General features: G+C 49.1%; 1 protein-coding gene and 1 long non-coding RNA gene across 4 annotated transcripts in view; one reads left to right on the top strand and one right to left on the bottom strand.

The window, feature by feature from the left end:
* Positions 1–12,293, top strand: part of LOC133225125 (uncharacterized) — a 27,205-nt gene extending 14,912 nt beyond the window's left edge. Inside the window, exons 2-4 of one of the 2 annotated variants that reach the window (XR_009729035.1) lie at positions 8,025–8,119; positions 9,619–9,834; positions 12,045–12,293. This is a non-coding gene — a long non-coding RNA (uncharacterized LOC133225125). The remainder of the gene's footprint in view (positions 1–8,024; positions 8,120–9,618; positions 9,835–12,044) is intronic. The other variant, XR_009729036.1, reaches the window with a different exon arrangement.
* Positions 11,157–19,049, bottom strand: part of AXIN2 (axin 2) — a 22,879-nt gene continuing 14,986 nt past the window's right edge. The window contains exons 6-10 of one of the 2 annotated variants that reach the window (XM_061377221.1): positions 18,862–19,041; positions 18,359–18,577; positions 17,382–17,471; positions 15,966–16,133; positions 11,157–11,941 (exon numbers count right to left, since the gene is read on the bottom strand). In XM_061377221.1, the coding sequence (XP_061233205.1) occupies positions 11,815–11,941; positions 15,966–16,133; positions 17,382–17,471; positions 18,359–18,577; positions 18,862–19,041 (784 nt within the window). In that variant the 3' untranslated portion in view covers positions 11,157–11,814. Of the gene's footprint in view, positions 11,942–15,965; positions 16,134–17,381; positions 17,472–18,358; positions 18,578–18,861; positions 19,045–19,049 lie in introns of both variants that reach the window. The other variant, XM_061377220.1, reaches the window with a different exon arrangement.

Here is a 19,049-nt window from a genome sequence, read left to right on the forward strand (position 1 = left end):
ACAATCTCTCTTACACACATGGAGCAATTCCCTAACCATGCAGTGCCAGCAGGGTTCCAGTTATCCCTTTTGCAGCAAAATCACATGGAAGATGCACAAAGTTCCCAACTATATCTTAGGGACTGCTTGTCACTGCACATAGCAAAAGCACTTGGCCCAAGCAGTCTCTTGGTGCAGGACAGGATGGTGTCTTCATGCTTCTGGGTGTGAAGGTAGGGTTTGTGATGAGGTTGGGATGCCCTAGGGGCAATGTAGGGCTGGGGGCCTGCATGGGGACCCATCTTCTGCAGGGCATCACTTCAAGCTCTGGATCCCTTCTTGAGGAGCTGTAGATGAGCAGGGGCAAGCTGTAACCAAACCCCTGCCTTTGCTATCTCCTGATAACAATGAGTTTGTTTAAACTTCCATGATTTTTTGAGAGGAAGCGATGTTTGCTCTTTTGTTGGTTTGGGGTTTTTTTCCCCTCTGTGTTTTGACAGTTTTGTTTCACTGGGGCACTTTTATGAGCAGCATTTTATTATTTTACTGTGTTATTCATCTGCATTTTAATTGCACACAATAAAACTTGAAAGCTCCCAGCAGAGAAAATCCTATAGCACTTCCCATCCTGTCCCAGTGGGGACGAATTGCTGGGGTCATGTCGTTTGTCAACAATCAGGGCTGAACCCTTTGTAGGAAACACTCTGATTTCCCTCAAGTATAACAGCAGCAACTTCTAATTGGGGCTGTCAAACGGTTCTGTGTAACCTGCCTTCGTTCTGGGTGTGTTTTGAAGGGAGCAGGTGCTGTTTGGAGGCAGGACAAGGAAAACCCAAGAGGACCAAGTCTTGGGTGAAATGTGGCATCTCGGAATCTTTGACTGGTATCCAAAACACCAGGGGAGGATCCATGCCCCTGGAACAGCTCCGCTCTGCATCCCACTGCTTGGGTTTGGGTTAACTCTGCAGAAAGTTGTCTAAACCCCATTCATATTCACTGAGTACAGTTGGGTTGGGTTCTCTTCTCCAAACCCCAAAATTCCCAGCTAAATGCCTCCAGGGGAATGTGTATAACCCCCCCTGTGAAGCTCTGTGTGGTTTGGAGAGCATTCCCCATCCAATACAGGAACACAGCCGAGTTGCTGAGCCCACCCTGATCCTAGTTCTCCCTGCCCAGACCCATCCAGCAGGATTCAACCCCATGGTGATGCAGTGGTTGGGCTCTGTGCATGAGATGTGGAGCTTGCACTTGGTTCCATGCAAGCACAAGCCAACACCTTGCACTTGAAAGAGTAACTCGCTTTCCCCTCCACCTCTCCACGGGTCTCCATTGCCTGACAGTCTCCTTCTATTTGTAATTATTAGAAGGAAAAGAAATAAAGGCATAAAAAAGGGCAAAGTTTTCATGCAGAAAATGAAGCAGCTCAAATTGCATCCAGCAAAAAAATAAAAAGGAGTCTTCTATTAAAACATCATCCATCCATTCCTTCTCCCTCCCCCAGCTGATGGTTAAGGGGATCAGAGGCAGGATTGCAAGGCAGCATTTAAATCAGCCTGGCTGCTAGCTTCATATATTAGTGCACCTGTGTTTCTCATCAAACGTGCTACCAAAAGGACTGGTTAGAAGTGCTTTGATCTGACTTTAAATATCCCCAAACATCAGGAACTGGAGGTATTTTAATCTGATTTTACTGGAACTGCGCCGATTTAAGGAAAACAGAACCCAAAATTAAGTTCATATTTTCCATCAGTCCCTGGAGTTTGGAAGGAGGAGATTTTTCCTGTGAGTGGGGATGGCAGGAGAATAACCTCAGCTCTCTGCTATCATTGTGCTGGGTGGATGGTCAGAGAGAGGCAGGGAAATCTTTGGAGCAGGGCTTTGCCATCAGCTGCTTGGAGCAGAAACAAGGTGCTCCTTCCTTTGAGACTGCTTTTTGTGGGGTTTTCTTCAGTTTCTTTCCCCACAGCATTTAAAATCTGAGTTTATCTCCATGACTGTAAAGCACACGAGACATTTTCACATGCAGTCCCTCATAGCCAGCATCTCCTCATTCAAAGAGGATGGCATTTCTTGTCCTCAGGTTTGAATGTGTCTCCTCTGGTGCAAAGTCCTGAGAGTGATCTCAATGCCCATGGACTGATCTCACCTCAGTTTGCCTTATTCCACTGCACATCCCCATTTCTCTTGAGGGAGAACTAGAAATCCTCTCTCCATCTTACCCCATCCTGCTCCAGCACAGAGACTTTGTAGGATCAGTGGTCAAGCATGAACTCAAGGCCAGGTTGGATGGGGCTTGGAGCACCCTGCTCTAGTGGAAGGCATCCCTGCCTATGGCAGGGCAGATGAGCTTTAAGGTCCCTTCCAACCCAATCCATTCTATCATTCTGAGTGGTCTCCTGTTAGCTCCCAGCCCCATTTGCCAAGCAGGACTGAGCCCTGAGACTCAGAACTGTTTCCTATTTTCCCTTCCACTCCCATTTTCCCTTCCCTGTGCTGTGCTTGTGCAAGACAAAGTCAGGCTTTGACATAACACTATTATTAGCTCTTTCTCTCCTGCGTCAGAACCAATGCTGGTGTCACCTGGCAGTGCCCTGGTGACTTGGAGCTGAGGACTGAGCCTGGAGAGCAGCTTTAACAAGGAGTTTATTCTCAGGCTACCTGCTCAGCAGATGTTTCTGTTTGTTTGGGTTCATGTTTACCTTAACTCTGCTCCTAACGTGCCTTTTACAATGTCTGCTGGCGATACTCACAGACCTGCGCTGGGTGGATGGTGGCCTCTGTAGTTAAGGCAAAGCTCAGGCAGCTCTGAGCCGTGTTATCTTCAGATCTCTCCAGTTAGACTTAAGAACTTGCAAAAACACTCCTCTGTGAGCCTTTTTCCCAGGACAGCACAGGATTTTCCCAGTGCTCCTGCATGTCCCTGTGCTCCTCTCCCTGCAGGCATCACCGCATCTCACTGCGAGACATTCAGTGGCTCCAGATGCTGCCCTTTCAAAGCCCATCTCCTTCCCAGGCTTGGCCAATGGCTGCTGCATGCTGCAGGTTCCCTTTCACTTCATTGCTAGCCAAAGCCCCTTGGTTTAAAAAAGCAGGAGGTTTTTGAGCAGCTGAGGCTGGCTGAAGGCACAGGGAAGAGGGATGTGTAAGCACAGGGAAGAATGAGACCGCTCTTGGAGCGGTGGTGATGGGCTCATCAGCACTAAGATGCATGCCCAGACAGGACAGGCTGGGGGATTACCTCCCACCCTGAGAATAATAAAAGAAGAGACTTTTCTTTCCCTGGTGGCCGATTGTTTGGCTGGACGTGGATTGAGTGCTCGGGCTCAGATAAAGGCTGGAGGCTTGGTGATGATATCAAACAGGCAGTTGGAGCTTGGGGCCAGCCAAGTTGTCATTTCCTAATGCTGCTGTTGCTGTCACCCAGCCTTCTGGGGCACTGAGGAGTGTGGAGTGAACTGTTACAAAGCCTTGTGAAAAAGCAAGTCAAAGCCTTATTCCCGAGCTGTTCTCTCCTCGGCAGCCCCAGCTCTGCTTTCCTCTTGGATATTGTGCTAAACTTCAGCATTTGATCACCAAAAAAAAAAGAGAGAAAAGATAAAACACAAAGGTAGAAATCAATGGAGCCTTTAAACAGGGCGCTGTGAAAGAGGCTGCGCTTTGCTGTTGTCTTTCTGAACCCTGTGAAACGCTGGGAAACTGTTTTTAATAAACAAGAGTTCAAACAGTGGGGCTCCATAGCCAACAGTCACGCCTTAAACTCCAAACTTTACATGAAAACTCTCGGATCCCTTTGAACTCTTTTTTTCCTCCCTGGCAGAGGATTCCAGTGTTTATGCATTTTTGGGAGATTGCTGGCGGGATCATGAGGAGGGTTTTAATATAGGGGTTTTTGAAACAATCTCCTGCCTTCAGAAACCATTAATGCCCACTAAGGAACATCAAGGCAGCGCTTTGAAGTGCCTTCTGGCTACAGCCCTCTTACACCCTTTGGTTACTGTGCAATCAAATAATTAAATGGAGTCTACACAACTTCTTTTACCTGGTAATTAAACACCCCACATTGGACAGGGGCAAAGGGGTTCTAAAGGCATTTCAGAGCTACAAAGCCTCAAACACAAAAGCACTGCACGCTACTGGAGTGAGGGAGTAGACACTTTCCCCTCCTTTGGCAACCTGTCGCACAGGCAAGGTAAGAGCGAGCCCTCCTCTTCCCGGCTCAAGCAGGGTCAGGGCAATGAATCCCGAAGGAGAAAGGGCAGAGCCATAAATCAGCAGCGTTGAACTCTCAAACTTTTCCTTTTTTCTCTCCGTTTGTTTGTTTGCTTTGGAATAAACAGCGAGGAAGAAAAAGTCGGAAATAGTCTTTTGGCTGCTTCATCAAATGCTGAGTTACGGGCCAGCCGCCATCCCGAAAGGCCATGGAGCCCGACTTGGACACGGGTTGTCCCTGAAGGCTTTGGGCGTTTGGCTCAGTCAGGGCAGTGGCTCTCGGGAATGCCGGGATGGGAATGCCACTGTGCCATCAGCAGCGGGCTGTGCTTGGCAGGACTCAAGCTCATCCTATTCTGGAAGAACAAGGGCGTTTTGGTGACAGGTTCAAAAGAGCAGGGCAGGTTTGTGATGGGGTGTGCTGTGATCCAGTAATAATTCCCTGCAGGATGCTCCTGCGGAAACTCATCTCCCTTCAAGGTACCCTTTTGATGGAAGCTTTCTGAGACCTGGTTGTTTCACTTCCCAGAAGTTAGCTGAGAAAGTTTTCTCTGGTTCCAACCTAAATTGGCCCTTCCTTCCTGGAGCTCTGCTTTGATCTGGGCATTTGAATCTCAATGCAAAACTCTGGTGCTTTGCCTGGTTTTTGCATGGCAGCAACACAGGGCAGGGTTTAACCCCTGCCCAGCCATTCCCCACCTGCATGTGCCATCAGCTGCCCCCTTGTTATTCCCAAATCATCTTTGGATGCCAGCTGGATTTACAGCATCTGTCCCAGGAGCTGTGTCTGGTCCCCAAACCCCATCCTTCGCCTCTGCCCTGCTGGGGCCGGTGGGAGGTTGGTTGGTTCAGGTCTGAAGGCAGAGACCCATCACCTGCTGTGTAATCCTTCATGTCTGTCCTTCATGTCTTGTCAATGAGAGACTTTCTGGTTGACAGCTTCCTGTGAAATGTCTGGAGAGGACGTTGTGCTTGTGCTGGAAAACCTTTAGAGATGGAAGGGGTTTGGGTAACAGGGCTTTGGAAAAGGCACAAACCTTTTGTTCTTGGCTGCCACAGCCACCTGCAAGTACTTCAAAGGGATGGAGGGGTTTTGCTGGTTCATATTTTAGGGCTGGATGAGGCCTTCAGTGTGAACTGGGCTCCTTCATAGGGGTGATGCTGAGCTTTCAGCTCTGCAAGCGAGGGCAAAGGGAAGAGCTGAAGTAGGAGCATCCCGGCCATGCATCCTGCGTATCCCAGGTCTTTTGAAGGATTTGGGAGGGAACACGAGCTCACTTTGAGCCAGCCCAGCAGAAGAAGGGGAGGTGAGGAGAGCTGCAGTGCTGGTGGGAGCGGGAGCAGGAGCGCTGTGACTGCAGATGAGGAGGCAGCGCTGGCGCCATGCACCAGGAATGACGAGGCGGCCGTTTCAAAGCAGGCTGAGCTGTAGGGCTCAGAGATGTTCCCGACTCCTGCAGGGCCCAAGGCAAACGTTGAAAGGCAGAATTCCCAGAGGGCCTTTCTGTTTCCTTTTTATTTATTTTTTTAACCCAAAATAATAGCAATAAGGCAAGATCTACCTGTCAAACCTCACCCAGTGACGGGCTGAATTAAGGGAGCCAAGACTTAATGGGCTTTCTTCCCTAAAAATAGCTCCCCCTCATGAAAGAGATGAAGGGCATTGCCCAGGGAGGTCAGCCAAAATTGGCTGAAATTATGCTATTGCCTAGATCTGATGTCCAAAATTAACCTCCCCTCTCGCTGCGTGGGTTCAATGCTCCCTGAAGATTAAACGCATCGCAACACTCATTTAATTGAGAAGAGAGGCTAAAACATACGGCATGGCAGGGTTTACGTGTTAGAGAGACTCTTCATCCTGATTAGCAACGTGTTAATGAAGGCAAGGGGGAAGGAATGTGTGTGTGCATGGCTGGGCAAGGCTGCGGGCAGGAATCAGGGATGTCGCTGGGAAGAATGGGAAGGAGCTGAACCAGAGCTGCTTTCAGCATCCAGAGGGAGCCTGGTCCCCTCTTCAGAGGGGAAGGGAGATGATTTGCCTTAAATAAGTCTCCATCCTCCTCTGTGTGGGTGTTTTCTGGGCTCTGTGATTAAGAGGGAGCGTTTGAAAGCGATGGGATAGGAGCCTCGTTTAAAGCCCCAGTGCTCCTTTCGTGTTTTCCTCTTTAATTAATCTGAGGTTGCTGCAGGAGTGCAGTGCTCCGAGGAAGGTGTTTGAGGAACAGGAGGTTAATGGAAGGTGAAAGAGAAAGGGAATGATGCTGCCGATGTGAACCAGCAGCACCTCCAGCCCAGCCAGTGCACAACTGATTTATGGGATTAGAGGGAATAAAATCCATAGGTAAAGGGGAGAGAAACCTCAGGGAGACTTGGGAAAGGCTGGGGGGGGGGGGAATAGGAAGTGCTGCAGATTCCAGCACCTGGGAAAAGGAGGGAGTTTTCATGGGACTTCAGCTCAAAGCACCCTCCCCAATACTGACACTGTTAAAAATAACAGAGAGCCTACAATCTGTTTGCTTATAAAGGGATTTTTGTCACTGTTTTGGGGTCTTTTACTGTTCGAGAACTGGGTTTGCAGAAGGGCTCTGGAAGGGTTTGGACAGAAGTGATGTGCCTCGGGATGCTGTAAATGGTGTGTTGTGATAGGGTGGGAGCTTCCCATCGCCTCTGATGGTGCAGGGGAGCTGTGGGATGGTGGCAGCTCGCTTAGTCTGTGCACTGGTTTTATGGACAAAGGATTCCCAGGACATTGTTGCCTGGCTCCTGTATCCGCTGGTCCTTGGTGCTGCAGGAGGCAGGTGGCATCGCTCCTCCACTTCCCATTTCCAGGAATTTTGGGGGGTTGAGTTGGTTTTACCAGCTGAGAACACCATTGGATGTAGGCACCTGTGTCAGGGATGTGTCCTCACCCTGCCATGGGGCTGGGGTACCTCTTCCCAAAGCACAAACCTCTTCCAGTGAGGATGTGCCAGTGCTTGTGAGTCAGCGCCCTCAGTGCGTACTGACACTGTCCCCACCTCCTGCTCTCGCTGCAAACTGGAACTGGGCAGAGATGGAGGTTACGCCTTGAGGGGGCTCTAACATCATTCGATTGTAAGCTTCTGACTGTGGGGGCAGGCTCAGGTGTGGTTATGGGCACTGACTCAGACCTTCTGCACTCTTTGAGCCAGGCAATGCCAAGCAGAGAGAGGAGAACACAAATCTGTTCCTCCTATGCACTGTGTCACAGCGGAGAGGCCTGCAAGCAAGGGCTGGGATGCTTTCTGCATCCAGACACAGCCTGGGTTTATGCTGAGGGAAGCAAAAGGCACATTTCCAGGGTCCTTGTTCCCACTTATCACAGAGAGAACGGGCCCCATGGATGCACCATTCCCAGCCCTATTCCCCACTGCTTCAAGGCTTTACTGGGGACTGAGCAAGCCCATTGCCCCTCCAACAACTTCCAGCTGTGGAACACTTGGGAAAGTGGGGATTTCCTCCCTAAAGAAGCCCCCGGGTGATTCCCAGCCCACTGCTTTCTCCAGGCTCTGTGCCCTAAAAGCTCCTGAGGACCATTAAAGGGCCATCAATGTGTTTTAACTGTGCAGACACCAGGGCTGGTGTTTCTGCTGGATGGTGACACAAACACAGAGCAAACACGATGCTTTGAAGCTCACCTGAGCCCACCCATACCAATTCTCCACCATGCTATGGTCTAATGCAGGCAGGTTACCTTCCTCCATGGCTGTTGTGGGGCTTAATGTGTTTTCAGCACGAAAGATGCTCTAGGTGTTAAGTATTAGTGAGATTTCAGTGTATGGAGTGGTTTGGTCTCACTCACATCATCATTTCTGCAGTGCAGGGTGCTTGCTGTTGATGTTCCTCCTCTTGAAGGCCCCAGTCTGGGACATTTTGGATCCCTCCTCTGGAAGTACCAAACCAGGACATTTTGGTACCAAACCAGGACATTTTGGTAAGTACCATAGCACTGCAAGGGGCTCTGTGGGCACTGCTGTTGTTTAACCTGATACACTTGAGCTCAACTAAAGAAACCCAATGCTTGGGTCAAAATGAGGTTCTCACTCCCTCCCCACCTCCTGTTCCGCTTACACCCAGGTTGGATGCTGCACTCTTCCAGCAGAACTCCTCTCCAGTTAGCAGCTGACAAGGCAGACCTGCAATCACCATCTCCAGCCCCAGACAAGTGGCAAAACAACTGTTTCCGAGGGGCTGAAGGTAAGTGAACGTTTTCAGTGTCACACATTAAGGTGGCGTCTAACGAGCTCCATGTCCCACTTATAATTGAAACAGAAGAGAGGATTCACTTTTCATTCATTTTAAAAGACGATTCAAATACCCTTTCATCTCCACTAAACAGCCTGCCATGTATTTGAAGCCATTTTCTATTTTGTTTCTACAGACATCCAAAAAACAGAGGTATTTTGGAACATTGATAGAAAGATGCAAAGGCTTGCGAGGCGCTGAATGGCTTCAAGCTGCCTCAAACACATTCATCTTCCCAAGAAGAATTAGGCACAGTGTGATTCATTTTAATAGCAGAAGAAAAATAATACTACAGTGTAGTGCTAAGTTCCCAACCTTTGATGGGAGACTAAAAAAAGAGAAGGGGGAAAAAAACCTCTGTCTTTCTTCCCTTATGTTGTTGAAGTCTCCCTACACCCATCCGTTATGTCCAGCTTATCAATTAAGATGAACCCCATGAACTTCAGATGGCTTTTCTAAAACAAGGCACCATCCATTTAAATGTGTAAAAGTGCCTGCAGCTCCCTTGAACCGCAGGATCCAGTCCGGAGCTCTGTGTACTCGGTGTGAAGCGGAGCCCTTTGATAGAAGTTTTACTGATGTTTTAAATGAAGTCTTCTCATACACACAAAATAACCCAGATCATTTAAAACCTCATAGAAGAAAATAGGGTGGGGAGAGAAGGGGGGGAGGGAAAAGCCCTGGTTGGTGCCATTGGTGCAGCAGAAGAAAAGAGCCTGGCTTTGGTTACCAACAGGACAGACCAAAAGCATTTCCACAATCGCTTTCCCAGGGTTACTCGCTTGAGCCGGGGAAGGTCTGGGCAACAGCTGGGAGACAAATCCATGCCTGGAATGGGCAGCTTCCCTCAGGAACAAATTAAGCTCGTTCAGCTATAAAATAGGGTTTGGGCCATAAATACCAATGGGGGAAGGTGCAGGGGTGAGAGCTTCCCAGTGTTTGTCCTGCTCAGCACCTTCCATCACATCTCTCTCTACTTCATCTTGGCTGACACAGCCGCATTAGCCAGGACTTGGCTAACTGTGAGCCAGGTTGGATGGGGCTTTGAGCATCCTGGTCCAGTGGAATGTGCCCCTGCCTGTGGACCTGGATGGTCTTTAAGGTCCCTTCCAACCCAAACCCCTCTACGATTCTGTGACTTGACAAAGGTGTGTTTTGCTCTGGCAGGTGATGCAGGTGAGCAGTGCCAGCTCAACTCCACCTGGGTAAGGCTGTGCCCACCCTCCATCACCCAAGGATGAAGACCTTCTGATGTGCCATGATCCTGCAGGAGAGCTCCTGGACCACTCCATCCCTTCGAACATCACACCCTGGCTTCATGAACCCACTTACAGAGCAAGAGGAAGTCCTCTCTCCTCCATCAGCCTGTTCTCTCTCCATCAGGTAGGCTCAGTGTTGCAATAAGGTCATGCTAAATTGGTAGCTGTTACCTGAAGGAGCTGTAAATGATTTAATCGTTGCACTGAAGTGCAGCCCAGCCTTTGCCTTGCCTTTCTTGAGCTTCCCAATGGGAATAGCCCCTGCCAGGGTAAGAGAGGGAAAGGGCAAGGTAGAGCTCAGCTGCTGTTTCCACCTTACATGAGAAAAAAAACAATTTAAGGCATTAAGGGGGAAAAAAAGTCAGACAATGTTAATTTGAAAAATATAAAATTTTAATAAAGGCTACATCTCTTAATTACAATAATTATTGTACCAAGTAATTTTTTTTAAATGAAACTCTTTATAATGCATAATTTACAGTATAAGTAGAACAAAATGCCATGGCAAAAGTCATGAGTACAGGACTTGTAATAAAAGGCATAAAATAGATTTATACATAAACCCCTTAAACAAACAAGGGAAAGCTTGAACCCTGAATATAGGGCGACGCATGGCCTCGTAACACCATGCAGGCACAGGTACTGTACTGATTCAATTTTAGAAACACTAGAGATAGTGTATTAATATTTTCACCATACGTTGTCTACAATATATACAGACTTACACGAAGTAGCAATGGCAAACAGAATGCACAGATTAACTTAATCAACACAAAACCCAACTGTAGAAATGCAAGGTCTTCTCATCGGGAAAGGGCCGCTCTGCCCCCGACATCCACGCACATGCACACACGAAGCTCTGCCCAAGGGATGCACAGAGCCTTCCCCCTCATCTCCCACGGGCTCACGTGGGGGTTGTGAAGGGAAGGCAAAAAACACCCCCAACCAACCAACCAACCAACCCACCCAACCAATAACCCCAACCAGAAACCACCACACACCGATTCACGCGCTCCACACCGGCCTGAAGTCGTGCCCCATCCTAGATACACGTGGTTGAAATACAAGTAGTGCTAACATTGAAGTAGAATGGCTAAAACAATTAGCTAGCTATGTGGAATACATACTTCTCTTTTTAACCTGGCTTTTGCAACGTGTCCTTTTGGTGCGCTAAGTACGGGAATGGGAACTGGATGGCTTCTACAGCTCTCCCAGGCTCAGGGTTCTGCTCTACCTTGCCTCCACCAAGAGGCACTGGCCACCGCACGGTACCCTCACCCCTGACAGCAGCAAAGCAAACACCTCACACCGCCGAAATCCATGGACAGAAATCACAATGTTGCTGTTCTTCTATTGCATCTAAGATACATGAATGCTTAAGACCTTTATTTCCAATTAGAGCAGCATAGATTAAGATGCACCGGTCTCCAGGTGAGTGGCAGGACAGTGTCTTGATTTTGCCTTTTATTACTGTTCTTATCTCTTATTTCACTCGGGAGAGAGACTGGGCACACCGTGACTCCTTCCCTCCTCCCCCTCCAACCGAAACTGAAGCATGAACATGCTCACAGCCAAACTTCCCAGTTTTAGATAGTGGGAACAACATAGAAAAATAGAATAATCCTTCCTCCCATCACCCCACTTCCCAGCCCCTCTCTTCTCCATTGTTAAAGCAGCATATCCAAAAACTGGACTTAAGGGAAAACAGACTGTTCAATAAATATCAATAAGGATTACTGTTAAGGTAAGCTATACACAGTTTCTCTTAGTCCATAGATTTCAGATCCCCAGGAAATCATATATTATGCATGGAAGTCTCTCAAACAGGGTCTGCATCTCCAATAGCCAACAGTGGTCATGTTTCTAATAAATAGTTCAGGGTTTTTATCATCTCGGTACCCAACTCATGAATAATAAATGCCATTTTTTGACTCCTCTAAGGCTAATTCAGCAAAGTCTTCACAGACCTCACTTGTTTTCTTCATTGGTTCAAAACTTTCCTTCAGAGTTTGGTTTCTGGTTTCCTCCTTTCCTTGTCATCACCACTGCTGTGTGTGTCCAAAGCCTTTTCCAGCTTAACCTCCCTTACGAAACGCAGATGCCATCAATCGATCCTTTCGACTTTCCCAAGAATCCTCCCTTCGTACATGGGCAGGATGGTTTCGTCTTCCCAAATCTCTTCAAACACCGCGCCGCAGTCAAACTCGTCGCTTGCTTTTTTGAAGTAGTATCTGTGGTGAAGGAGAATTAGAACACAGTTAAACATCAACAGGGAAAAGCAAGGGACGCTCCGGCAGCTCTTTGAACCACAGCTCTCCAATCTCTCCCTCCTAGGATGCTGCTCCAGCACCTGGCGTGGCCAGGAAAACCTCAGGGCTGCTCAGGCCCTGCAACATGAAAGCATCCCCAGAGCTGCAGGGATGGAGATGGGATGGAGGGAGCAGCGACAGCCTCTTCTACAGTGAGTAAATTGTACGTGCTGGCAGTGGATATCCTCAGCCGTAAAGAAAATTAGAAAGCACGGTGATTTCTGGTCAAATGTCTTATTTAAAACATAAATAAATAGCATTTCAAAGCAATGCATTCTTAAGGCTCCCCTCTCTCCCCACCTTCTTTCTTTCATGTGTTTTCTTGTTTCAAAGCTGAAGCCCAACATTAAAATTAGCAACTGTTATTAAAAGGAGAGGCTTTTTAGGCAGAGGGATGGATTAAAAGAAAACCATCCCAGCTTCCTGCAACGCACAAGCTGCAACTCTGCAGTCCTCCTACCGGGAGAAACCAACCCGGGAGCCTCGCATTCGAAACAACCAAGTGCGTAATTCATGGATCCATTTTAAGTGACAGAAACTCCTGCCCTTGTTTCCCCATGCTTCCTAGCAGGCGGGAGGCACGGAGCAGCCCTGGTCCAGCCTGCGGGACGTGACACGGGGAGGTCAAGTAGCAGTGTCCCACATTCCTGCTCTTTTGCTCCGGGTCGTTAGATCATGAAGCCAAGGCTCCCAGAGACAAAAAAGCACCCCCACCCCTCCTGTGTCAAACAGTAAGGACCCCTCTATTATCCTGAATTAGACCGTTCAGCTTCTTGATTAAAGGTTCCTTTTATCCCGTTTGGAGCTTTCTTCCTTCTAAGGCTGCTTAATTGCATATGCACAAATGAAGGGCTTCCATTCAGAGGGGTAGCATTTAGGGAGCCTGTCCGTCTGCCGCCGCACACCTCCTCGGACATGCCTGCTCCCTTGGAAAAGGGCTTTGCCATCTGATCACCAGGGATGGAAAAACCTTCATCAGATGGATTACAAAGAATAAAACATATATATATATATATATATATATGTATAAAAATTAACCCCTCCCCTGTAGTTTCTGGACAACTGGGGCTGGCACATGTTTGTTAGGGGAGAGGGTTCTGCACTTCCTCTTTTAGGAGGATGGGAAAGGAGATCAAATTAAGCTCCTTTTTACTATTAAAACCTGAAGAGCTACAAAAGGGGTTTAGGATTTGTTTGATTTCTTTTCTAGTGCCTGTTCTATTCCACCCTTTTAAACTACCCAGCACCAACAGCCCACAAACCTATGTATTTTTAGGGCAGAATTATTTTGGTAGGGGGATAAAAGCTGCCTTTTCAGTCAAAAGAGATGAAACCAGCCCCATGTAGCCCAGGTACGGTGAGGGTTTATTTCTGTACAGTCACTCCAAGCTGCACTGACACATGTTGCGTCTTTAATGGCTCAGCAAGGAAAAAAACCATCTTCTTTAAGCCCTTCAGAGCCTGCGCTCATTGAAGTCAATGGCCCAGCTCCCACCAACTTTGATGCTGCAGGTCAAGGCAGCAATTCCCCAGGCCAGCAGCCGTGAACCAAACCCAGCAAAACCCAAGGCAAGTTTGAATGAATTACAAAGAACTTTCTCTTCCCTTTCCCCTTCTCCGCCCCTCTCCCGATAAGAGCCGCTCTTCCCCATCACTTCCTCCACCACCCCAAGTCCTGGCTGTGTTTACTGAGCTTGGATTTGGGAAAACAGGCTCTGACCTTTTCCATAATTACAACCTTATTTCGCACAGAAAAGGGGGGGAAAAACAAGAGAAAGAGGAGGCAAAACAAGGGAAAAAAAACCATCCTCCCCCACACATCTTCAAACAAGTCACTCTGCTCGTATTTGCTCAGCAATGGGCTTTCCATTGAAGCATATTTTATGTGGCAAGCTTTGCTCTTTTGCTTTTTTCCTTTCTATTTTCCTTTATTTTCTGGGACATCTGGCACCAATCGAGGCGCGCGGGCCGGGCCCTTCAGCGCTGTTCTGAACCGCTGCCATCTTCACATTACCCGACACCACCCAGCCTTTTTGTGCGTGGATGTTTGTTTTTTGTTAACGCCATCAGTATTAAATCACTGCTTAATTCCTCCTTTTTCTTGGGGGGGGGGGAGGAAGGGAAGCAAAGCAGCGCTTTCCCGGCGGCTGCCCCACGGCTCTGGCATCGCGGGAGCCCGAGGTACCCGCCTCGCAAACTGATCCAATCAATAAAGAATTTGGAGAGCGGAGCGTTTCTGCGTGTCTTTGTGCATTAAATGAAAGGCAACGGCTTCAAAGCCATGCTTATTAAATGTGCCTTAAAAAGAAATCAATGCCAGATGTGACCAAAGCAGCCTAGTTAGTGCCTCCCCGTAACACACACACACGCTACTCCGGGCACTGCGGACCTCTTCCCCCTGAAGGTCACCCGCAGTTTCACTCAAAGTCCAGCCAAAAGTCAAAGCTTAGATCAAAATGATTCCCTGGAGGTGCACACATTGGTGTAATTAGTTTCACCTTGTGTCTGTGCAAGATAAAATACTGGGCACGTACCCAAGTTCCTTTTATACGTTTCGGTATTGTCTTTACCCAGGTGTAAAGGGGCGAGATCTGAGCAGAACGGTGTTTCATCCTTGTCAGTCACTTAAAAACTGTTTCTAAAGTAATTACAGTCTGACAAGGAACAAATAATTGCACCTGGAGGGGCTTCTGGGCCACAGAGGTTTTAGGGGCCTATTCCTGCAGTGGGGCATCACACTGAACATGTCACAGAACAACACACTCACAAAAAGGGATGTTTCTGGGGGTGGGACTACACGGCCCTTGGAGCAGTGGTAGCGCAGGGGGGAGGTCAGGAAAAGCGGGACATGAAGCAGCCGGAGGAGGAGCACAGCAGGGTGGGAAAGGCTTTAGGGGCTGGGAAACGGCACAAGGGTGCAGGAAGCCCAGGGATCTCTCCTGCAGGTTGTCCAGGTTGGATGTACTTGCAGGTTGCTGCCATCTGATGGCAGCTGGGCAGCTGCAAAGGTGGTTTTGGGCAAGGATTGGCAGGATTTCAGCCCCAGCCCCACTTCACAGCAGCCATAGACAGACCCCAAGCCTGAGAGCATCCTTGGGTCACCCAGTTCTGATCTGCATCCCTAGCAAAAGCTAGGGACAGGCAAGTGACGGAGCAGCAGCTGGGAACTCCTCATACCAAGCCCAAGTGACCATTTGGAGGTTAAAGCAGAGGATGCCAGTGACGGGACAAGCCTTCTGCTCTTTGAAACACCACCAAATTCAGCTCTTAAAGTCACAACTTCCCTCTCCTGCTCACCCTGCAGCAGTGCCAGGAGATGATCCCTAGGGAGAGTACTGCAGAAAATGGGCAATGTGAAGCTACTGCCATGGGAAGGGCAAACTGTTTAAACTGGGAGCTGGGCCCTGGAAACCAGACAGGCAGGGATCCCAGGTGATCCCGAGGAGGAGCTGGGTATCACTGGTGGAGCCCTCCCTGCAGGACAAAGGTTTCTTTTTCCCCTAATGAAGAGCAAGCTGGCTGCATCTCAGCTCCGTGTCCACTCAGATGCAGCATCCCAACCTTTCCCTGACCCCATTTATGGCCACACCATCACAGAACATTAAGAAATTCAATGAGTAGGCAAAGCAAGGAGGCCACAGCAAGGTGAAAGAGCCCTGTTTGGAAACCTAACACCACTGCTCCATGCCTTTGCCACGAGGCCATCCCTGGTATTCAAGCTTTGTGGACAAGGTTTGAAGCATGAGTGCACCCTAATGCTACCAAGGGGGAGAGACGGAGTGGAGCTGGCCCCACAAAGATGCTCTTGGTTTGAGTGGGAAGAGAGTAAGAAGAGCTGCAGCCTCTGGAAATCCAGGTAAATGCATCACTGTGGGCAGACCTGCGAAGCATCCACTTACTGATTTACTGCAATAGACTAAAGAACAAACAAATCATGGATTCTTACCTGTAATTTCCCTTTTTGCTCAGCTGTTCTTTAAAGAGCCCAAGTGTCAGGCTCTGGGCCTTTAACATCCTCCTGTAGGGAATTTCTTCTCCGCAAAAAAAATAGGTGACAACCAGCTCAGTGGCCTGGGAGGTGTGAACAACCGGCACTTTCTTTGGCTCTTTGTGACTGAAAAACAGCAAACACACAAAACCCTCTATTTTTCCATTTAGGACCAGACCGCTTCACCGCACTCCATGCAGCAATGTTCCTGCCACTGGGAACACCGGTCAGAAATACCCTGGGTGTGACCTGAGCACTCAGATATTCCTGTACTCGCTGTGCATTTGTCACACAGCATTTGCACAGCCCTTTGCTGGGCTCCCACAACAGCTCCTGCTCACTGGGGTGATGGGAACTGTGGCTCCAGGCAGCAGGGACCTCCTACCAGTTTATGGATGGGAGAATGGAGGGATGGAGGTTAGGTGCTTGCTGGGAGCATCAGAGCAGGACCATGGGCCAGCGCAGGGATCACCATGGGCTATCCCCTACCAAGTGAGCCCCAGTATCCACAGAATAGTTTGGGTTGGAAAGGGCCTTAAGATCATCGAGTCCCAACCCCTGTGCACATCCCTGATTTTAAAAGGCTTGTTTCATCTGCCTCCCTGCACCACATCTCCCATACTTGCTTCTCAGGCACCTGCAAGCACCAGCTCACAAAGCAAAAACCAGCGCCAACCCCATCACGTGCAGTACACAAATAACCTTAGTTTTGCCCAGCGAGGGTAAAATTAACCGGATCTTGCCATGTGCACCAAGAAACCCTTCTTTGGGAATAATTAAACCAATATTACCCAGCCAAATGGCAACGCTCTGGTGAATACGGCGCAGGCCGCTCCACAACTGCTGCTGAGGCAATGTACACTCGGCATGTCAAGAGGTCACCAAGTGTTAGTCCGCAGTAATTTAGTCTTCCTAATTTGTTCTAAGTCTTTGTAGAGTGGCTTCAGAAAGAAAGCTGCTAGCAAAGACAGCTGGTGGACTTAAGGTCAACCAATTAAAAATGAAAGGCTCCAGTCAGGTGGCTCAGCCTGGACTTCAAACATTACTCATTGCTTAAGATGAAGAGGGTAAGAAAGAAAACTTTAATTATTTAGGCCATTTTAGACCTCTCTGTAGCAGATTTCTTGTTAAAAGAACCATCCTGTAATTAGACTAATCCAATCTTTGTCCACTTTACAGGAATGCGAGTTTAAAAGAGCCACAGACAAGATTTGAAAATGTTTTGTTCTTTCTCTAAGAAGAATGTTTGAAAGACGAAATTTCAGATAGGAGAATGTCCTCAAAGCACGAGCCAGTTAATGAAAATACAATTATTACATCTCTCTCTCTATATATATATATTTCCTAATCCTTTTCTCTGCGTGCAATACTCACTCTTCCGTCGTTAGACTTGCACTGCAGAAAGGGGTGTTTCCCCCTGGCCCGGAGTGGTTTCGATCCCTCTGCTGATTTGAGGTTGAACATCTGAAGTGGGGAGAGGGGAGGGCAAGTGGGGAGGGAGGAGAGGAACAAAAACCCCAAACTTTAATAACCGATAGTTGAAATACAACCTCCTCCTAATTGAAGTCTCCTGTGGGTCATTAAGTTCGCTCTTTGTATCAAGCCTCACATGTTGTAAACAATCAAAGGAAGAATTAAAAATGCTGTGGGCTAATTCATCCTTCCATACCCAAATGAATGATAACCAGGCCAATTCCCCACTTGGTATGTAGCTGGAGTCCATCCCAGAGGAAAAATGGGCAAATTACAGCCAGCAAAAGAGTGGAAGTAATCGTCTAGGATTCAAACTATGTGAGCCCCTGGAGGGTGGGGTTGGAATAAGGAGGCTCAGGCTACGAGCTTGGCCATGGATGACCCTTTACTTAGGCAGGGAGGATGATGTCCGCATCGCCCACCAGGGATGCTCGCCCACCAGGGATGCGCAGCCACCTCCTTGCCCACATCCCACCTGGGTGCTGGCTGAAGATAAGCCCAACCTGCACCCACCAAACCTCCCCAACCCCTGCTGCTACCCCAGCTCCCACTGCAGGACCAGGTCCATCCCTCCCTACCGCAGGACCAGGTCCATCCCTCCCACTGCAGGACCAGGTCCATCCCTCCCCACTGCAGGACCAGGTCCATCCCTCCCCACCGCAGGACCAGGTCCATCCCTCCCCACCACAGGACCAGGTCCATCCTTCCCGCCACAGGACCAGGTCCATCCCTCCCCACCACAGGACCAGGTCCATCCCTCCCCTCTGCAGGACCAGGTCCATCCCTCCCACCACAGGACCAGGTCCATCCCTCCCCACTGCAGGACCAGGTCCATCCCTCCCACCAGAGGACCAGCTCCATCCCACCACCACCATTACCGTTGCTTCTGCGGCTTGGAGACCTCGGCGAGGCGGCGGCAGGCTTCCTCCAGCTGCGCCAGGGTGTTGGGGGGGGTGAGCGGCGGCATGGCGGGGTCCTGGACGAAGGGGTGGGCAGGCTGCGCCCCACGCGGGTGGCTGCTGGTCCCCCACGGGTGGTGCCGGCCGGGGGCCCCCTTGGTGAAGTCGGAGCTGTAGGCCTTCTTTGTGCTTTGTGTGCTTGGGGAGGGGAAGAAGTCGGGTTAGAAAAGCTGGAAAATATGACTTTAATAGCAGCTCCTATTCTGCTCGCTCCCTCTCAAAAGTCTGTCATAACATGAAAGGAGGTTTATTGCCAAAAACATGACATTTTTGTGGTTTTTCTGGTTCTGCGGAACAGCTTTTATATTAAACCGGAGGAGCAAAGAGTCTCATTTGTTTTTAGCGATTGTAAAAATAGACAGGCCATGTAATATATAAATATTTACCGGGAGCGATATTGCTGCAGACAGCTGCGTATTTACCTATGGGGCTTGTGCTTGTTTTGTCTCTCGCTCTCCAGCATCCACTGCCAGACGTTCTGTGCCCGGTCTGCTTCGCCCCCCGGTAGCTGCACCCCACCGGGGCCAGGCAGCCCCCCATCACCGGGTGGCAGGGCCACGCTATCCACTCCTCTGCCCGGCCTCTTCAGCAGCGTCCCTGTCCTGCTGAT

The sequence above is a fragment of the Neopsephotus bourkii genome, unplaced genomic scaffold (assembly GCF_033783945.1).
Source record: "Neopsephotus bourkii isolate Nb327-2 ecotype Australia unplaced genomic scaffold, CSIRO-AGI_Nbou_v1 NB_1749, whole genome shotgun sequence".
Taxonomy (NCBI): domain Eukaryota; kingdom Metazoa; phylum Chordata; class Aves; order Psittaciformes; family Psittacidae; genus Neopsephotus; species Neopsephotus bourkii.